Source organism: Benincasa hispida, chromosome 6, assembly GCF_009727055.1.
Source record: "Benincasa hispida cultivar B227 chromosome 6, ASM972705v1, whole genome shotgun sequence".
Classification (NCBI taxonomy): domain Eukaryota; kingdom Viridiplantae; phylum Streptophyta; class Magnoliopsida; order Cucurbitales; family Cucurbitaceae; genus Benincasa; species Benincasa hispida.
This window is the reverse complement of record NC_052354.1, coordinates 27,535,158-27,541,676: the sequence shown is the minus strand read 5'-3', so window position 1 is coordinate 27,541,676 and position 6,519 is coordinate 27,535,158. Positions and strand designations below refer to the sequence as shown.

At 34.7% G+C, this 6,519-nt stretch overlaps 1 protein-coding gene across 1 annotated transcript; it reads left to right on the top strand.

The window, feature by feature from the left end:
* Nucleotides 1–536: 536 nt before the first annotated feature.
* Nucleotides 537–6,344, top strand: LOC120080165 (probable ADP-ribosylation factor GTPase-activating protein AGD11). Its single transcript, XM_039034737.1, has 9 exons — nucleotides 537–964; nucleotides 1,062–1,185; nucleotides 1,836–1,920; nucleotides 2,838–2,913; nucleotides 3,608–3,771; nucleotides 3,855–4,113; nucleotides 4,678–4,794; nucleotides 4,891–4,986; nucleotides 5,640–6,344. Exons 2-9 carry the CDS (start codon nucleotides 1,116–1,118, stop codon nucleotides 5,919–5,921), a joined length of 1,149 nt encoding a protein of 382 aa, XP_038890665.1. The 5' UTR covers nucleotides 537–964; nucleotides 1,062–1,115; the 3' UTR covers nucleotides 5,922–6,344.
* Nucleotides 6,345–6,519: the final 175 nt, after the last annotated feature.

The window sequence follows — 6,519 nt, the reverse complement described above, 5'->3', positions numbered from 1 at the left end:
CAAAAAAAAAACACTATAAAATAATAGAAGAAGACAGAAGTTGGAGAAAATATGAAAAAAAAAATAGATTTAGCCTTAATTTGTAGCTAGAAATTTGATTTAATTTTTATTTTACCGTAGCCTTCAAGAATTTGAATTTCACAATAAAAGATTCTCCAAAAATACAAAAAAACACTTAAAAAATAAAAGAATACGGAAGTTGGGAGAAATTTTTTTTCGTGGTTTGCCTTAAATCGTGCACCGGGTACACGATTTATGTGCTAACTCAAAACTCGTAGACCCCATATACGATTTCACAATCCTATTTTTGTCAATAATTTCAAATCAATTCTATTGTTGTCAATAAATATTAAAATAATATTATTTTTTTAAAAAAATTCTCTATAATAACAATAAAGAGTAAAATGCATTTTGTGAGGTTTAATTGGAGAGTTGTGGAAATGGGAAATTATCTACAAATCCATAAAGGAAAAAGTTTCCAAAAAAAGTCGCGATGTGGATGGGCGTGGTCTTTTAGTAATCAGTCAATAGAAAAAACGGATAAACTAACTTACCAGAAATTGTGTCATCCCTTAAAATTCGAATTTCCCTCCCCACTCCATTTTCCCACTATTCACCAAAATACTGTTTATGGTTTGCGATCATCGTACCCATTTCATTTTCTTCAATTTTCTGTTTGTTTTTCTGTTCTAATTCCCCACCCAATCCAGATTTCTCTTTCTTTTTTACGTTTCCAATGTGTTTTCCTTCGTTTTTCTGTTGAATTTCCCCCCAAATCAACGCAAATTCAATCTTCCCCTGCTTGTATTCTCTGTATTTTGAGAACCCATTTGGTTTTTCGTTTTGCCTGATGGAACAAAGGTCTGTTGTAATGAACCCTAATGCGACCTGTAAGCATTTCGCACCCTTGTTTGTTAATCTGCATTGCAGAGAAGAAGCTCAGAGATGATTTGTATTTATCTTGGTAATTTACCTTTACTTTTTTTACGGGAATGTTCTTTACTTTCTACCATCGTTTGTCAATTTCAAGATTCCTTACTTTGATAGTGTTTTGTGATTAGGGATCAATCTGTCGGAATTTTCATAGGTGTATTTGAAGAGTTGAGATTGTTCACATGAGTTTGGATTCATTTTTTCCAGAGATGTCACTCAAGTTACACCATATTGATCTAAAGGGTGGTTCAGGTATTCTTTTTCTTTATTCGTTTTGGTGTGATTTTGGTATATATATATTTAGCTTGGTTTTAATGTAAGTTTTGGCTAGGCAATTGGAATGTGGTAAGTCATATGTCCAATGATTAACTTTGTTTATTTTTAAATTAACATTGATTTTCTAAGTTCAAACTTTTGTGGTAAAGTTGATGCAATCATTTAGATTCTTTCTTTCATGAAGGCTTGGATTTTATCTTTATTCATGAGATCAAGCACATGGGATGTTAATCGAATGCTAACAAATGAAAAGGAGCCGTGTTAATTGAATGCTTTATCATAGTCTCCACAAACAATCATTTGAGCATTTTGAGGGGGAAAAGGGAAGAAGGGGAAAAAAAGGCCTTAATGCCTATCCATGGATGTAGTGAATGGTTGAAATCCAAGTTTCATGTCCTTGATAATATGGGATTTTGAAATCCAAGTTTCATAAATGTAGTGAATGGTTGATTCATCTTTCCCATAGAGATTGGAAAATTCGAAAATGTCAAATCACCGATTGACCCAAAAACTTAAACGGATGAATGAAGACAAATTTAATATTATATCATCTAACTTTAACGTCACTCAGACATCCTCCAAACTGTTGCGTTTTCCTTATAAATCCATTGCTCATCATTGATCAGGTACCCAGAAAAGGCTGAAGGATCTCTCGGCTCAGTCTGCCAATAAGTACTGTGCAGATTGTGGATCTCCAGATCCAAAATGGGTGTAAGTACTGTATATTTCTAGTTGCCATATTTTTCCATTCTGTCCTAAATTCAATTGCTACACAGTAGAACGTCCCCTAATAATTAACCTGAGAGCGCAATACTTGATTGTCCTAGAGAGTTTGACATGTAATTCTGAAAGCTACCATCCTTCCTTAGAAGTTTGAATCCTCAATTTTGAATGATCATGAATACGCTATGAAGTAATTAAAATCAGTTCACACTTATTTTTGTCATTCTTTTTGCTCCAGAACTTTGCTTGTGGGGTAGTGTTTTAAAGCCTGACTATATATCAGCTTGCCAGCTGCTTTTTACTCCTAACTTGATATCTTTCATGCTCGGGAACTATTTATTATTGGTTATGAATCTAGGACTAGGGCATCAAGAGAATAAATTGTGTCAGTAAATATCTTAGAATCTTTTGTATTCTTCTTTATATACATCTAGACCAGAAACAAGTATAGTTGAATTAGTAACCTATACCAACCTACTTTTAAGGAAGAGAACACCCTGCCTTTTTTTCCCCCCATGCACAGAAGTTCTCGGTTTTGAGGAAGAAATTTGGCGATCATTGAAATTTTATTCAAGAAACGGTCTTCTCGTGTTTAGATGGGTGTTGTGATTTTCCTTCGTTATTCTCTCTTTTTAAGAACTCTTTAGTTGCAATCTGAATCGATAATACCTTTATGGCTGCTATCTCTAAATATAAAGGGCCCTTGAATTGTGGGTAAAGTATTTGAGATGAAAGTAACTCTTTAACCGATGACTTCATATGAAAGGACCTGAAAATCGTTTTACTCAAATTATGTGTTAGCTTCTCCTCTAAAGTTCTTGAGAGTAACAGAGCTACTACAGAAAGTTTCTTTCAATTTTTATATCCGGGTTCTGTATTTTGGTATATTCACTTGTTGGATGCAGATCTGTGAGTTTTGGGGCATTTATTTGCATCAAGTGCTCTGGAGTACACCGAAGCCTTGGAGTGCATATATCTAAGGTGTCTTTTCTTTTCTGCTTTGAATCTACTCCTTTCTTCCAACAGCTTTGATTTGCAGACAATTAATTTGTATTGCCCATTATCCATGCCAACACTGGGAAGAATCACTGAGTAGGCAGCTTGAGAATACATACTTAGGTCATATGACATGAGGTTCACATACTATGAATTAAGGTAGTTATGATTGTGCCTGCAAGGTTAGGATTTTTCGTGAATTTTGGACTGATGAACCACTTCGTAATATTCGACAGAAAGTACATAATTCATTAAAAATTTCAGTAGAAATCTAGCATGGAATGAAAAATATTCCTTGCTCATTATTAAACAATCACTCGTCCACAAACATCATGTGGGATTAATATTTCATTGAAAACCTTTAGCACCACCAAAGCATGAAAGCCTGAGTCTTTAGAAAATGTATTCCTATCCGCTGTGAAAATCATGTTTTACAAGCTAAACGTTCAGTCCAGTATGGGGTTTGCAATATTATTTTTCACGAAATGAGAAACGTCATGTGTTGGTCAGATACATTAAATATATAATCCATGCTTGATGTCTACTTTTTCCTAATTGGCCTGCCTTTTGATTTTTGCTTCAGAAGTCATTTGAGAACCAGAATAGCATTCAGTGTGTATTTCTTTCTAACATGATCATCGAAATTATAAATTTACAAATGATTCTGAAATTATGCCAGGTTCTTTCAGTGAAGTTGGATGATTGGACAGATGAACAAGTTGATGCTTTGACGAGTGTTGGTGGAAATACTGCTGTAAACAAAAAGTATGAAGTTTGCATCCCAGATGGCAATAAAAAGCCAAAACCAGACTCCTCCATAGAGGAGCGTTTTGATTTTATAAGGTGAATCTTTTGTGATGTTATTTTTGCTTTATATCTAGAAGCAAATATCATCCTAATCGTATACTTACATGTTGGCTAAACAGGAAAAAATATGAGCTGCTGCAATTCGCAAGTCTGGACGATCAGTTTTTCTGTCCTTTTCCACCCCCGCAGAAGAGAAATTCATCACTCTCGCACAGCGCTTCCGGTACTGATGCAAACCAAGAAAGGAGGAATTATGAAAAACTACCAACAAAAACTCGCATTGGAAGTGCATTCCGTAATAGTTGGGGAAGAAAAGATTCTGAACATAAGAACTGCAAGAAGGGAAATGCAAATGCATTGGTATTAAGCAGCTCAATGGTAATGATCAGTGAAGTATTTAATTTTCCGAAGTTTGATATGCTTAAAGAATATTTGCCTCTACTACATTTTGCTATAGCTGCTGTAGAGAGTAATTTAATTTGCCTTACCAGGTGCTTTCTTTCTCAAAATTTGATTTGCTGGAATGATTTTTCCTAGTTGCATTTTTCTGCAAGATTTTCCGCACAATGATTCAAATATGTTCTTATTATAACTGTTCTCTCTTTATCGTTTTCCTAATAAAGCTTAAGCAGAAGAGGTAGCTGAAGTTTATGTCGGATGATGCACATATAGTTTTGCAGTTTGCATGGTCTGAAAAATTAGACGTCAAACATCCATTCGAGTCAAAAACACGTCTGAAAGTAGCTAAATTATATCTAATTTATATGTGAGACAATCATTTTGAAGATACTTCCCTCTTTATGCTGTTAACTATACGGATTTTGTATATTGTCTTGCTTATGTTCTGTGCAATCCAAGTCTCTGTTGTTGGGGCGGGGGGAAGAATTCACATTTAGCTGTTATGTTCATTTAATCTTATTGCTTCAATTGTACTATTTGCAGGCAGGTATGATTGAATTTGTTGGTTTGATTAAGGTCAACGTGGTTAGAGGAACCAATTTAGCCGTCAGGGATGTTGTGACGAGCGATCCATATGTAATTCTCTCGTTAGGCCAGCAAGTGAGACTCCCTAGTGGACTTTTTTTTTTTTTCGTCTTGTTATTGCTTATGGAGTGGGAAATTACCTGAATTCTTCTGTGGTTATTTACTTTGCAGTCAGTGAAGACACGAGTTATAAAGAGCAGTTTGAATCCAGTCTGGAATGAGAGTCTAATGCTTTCTATTCCAGATTACATTCCTCCACTAAAAGTGGTAAGTTGAATGACTGTAAATTTATCCAAAATCATGGGAATGTACTGACTAAACCATATTCATGTTCTGACTGTAAATGTAAATATATTGAAGGTATATGCCATTCCTGTTAGCACTTTGCTATTAATATATTTTCAGAATTTTTAAAACTACTTTTGATTAGTCATTCATAAGCTTTTAAAAGGCATGTCAGGCACATGCTTAGACTCAATTCTAAATTCTATTACAGGAAATGTACAAATCCACTCTTTCTTTTATTCTATAGATAATTATTTACAGAATTAGTACTAATGTACAAATCCACTCTTTCTTCAGTGTTATGTTAGTGGATTTTAACTGCTGATCAGTTCTTTGAATAACTAACATATTTTCTGGATTGGCCGCAGTAAGAGCATTCTCATGTGCTTCACTCATAATGACAACCAAAAAAAGAAAGAGAATCTCTAGATCATGAATATGAGTTAGATATTTTGGTTATTATAATATTTGAGAATTTTTTGTAAAGGCTTCTTTCTCAGATCCTTATTTCCTGTAAAGCATAAAATTATTGATAGAACGTTTATTTGTAACAACTTTTCTTGTACACCTGAAAATACTACCTATTTCTTTCTCTTGATTACTTTTAGTAGGAACTTAAAAATAATTCTGTGCAGCTTGTGTATGACAAAGATACATTTTCAACCGATGACTTCATGGGTGAAGCAGAAATCGATATCAATCCACTGCTCACCGCGGCCCGGGCCTGTGAGAGGTCCACAATGAATGAACCAATGCAGCTAGGAAAATGGGTTGCAAGCAAGGAGAACACTCTTGCAAAGGATGGCATCATCAGTCTTGTAGATGGGAAGATCCGACAAGACATCTCTTTGAAACTGCAAAACGTCGAGCGAGGCATGCTGGAGATGGAGCTTGAATGTGTTCCTCTTTCTCAGTAGGATGAGCATTCACCCCATCCAAAGCTAGTGCAAATACCAAATCAACTGAGCCTTTCAAACCAATTTGTTTATAATATTAGGGAACCATAGATAGAGCTGTTTTTTAGAGATTACTGCGAATCATTGTCTCTGAAGATGGAGACAGCTTACCTTTTAGGAATATCAATGGAAGAAATACCTGCATTGAAGAATTCTTGTATTCATAGTTGAAGTATGGCAGAGCAGACATGTCTGTGGATAAGATGAAGCATTTTTGCCACAATATTCTTAGCTTGTATTTAACATTAACCCCTTTTATGTTTCTGTAAACTTTATGGTCTTGAGGAACTTTCTACAGTTTGTTTATATGTTGGAAAGGAGAAAGAACTTGGCATTTTCTTGTACTTTGGGAAATTGAGATTAATTTGAATTGTGCTTTTACTCTGCGTGTGCCTTTTCTTTTCAGTGTGACAAAAAAAAAGGGTAAATTATAAGTTAAGTAGGTGGAGGGGAACATCCATGCAATACAATCAATGATTAATTTATTTTTAAAAGTAACAATCAAAGACTTATCCCTTGGAAATGGACGAGTAAAATTTTCAACATCTGTTTGGCATTT

Bases quoted from the DNA above. Each gene is read 5' to 3' on its own strand.
- LOC120080165 (XM_039034737.1), top strand. From the start codon at position 1,116: ATGAGTTTGGATTCATTTTTTCCAGAGATGTCACTCAAGTTACACCAT. The intron at 1,921-2,837 runs GTAAGTACTGTA...TGTTGGATGCAG, and splicing joins TCTCCAGATCCAAAATGGGT to ATCTGTGAGTTTTGGGGCAT. The intron at 3,772-3,854 runs GTGAATCTTTTG...TTGGCTAAACAG, and splicing joins GAGCGTTTTGATTTTATAAG to GAAAAAATATGAGCTGCTGC.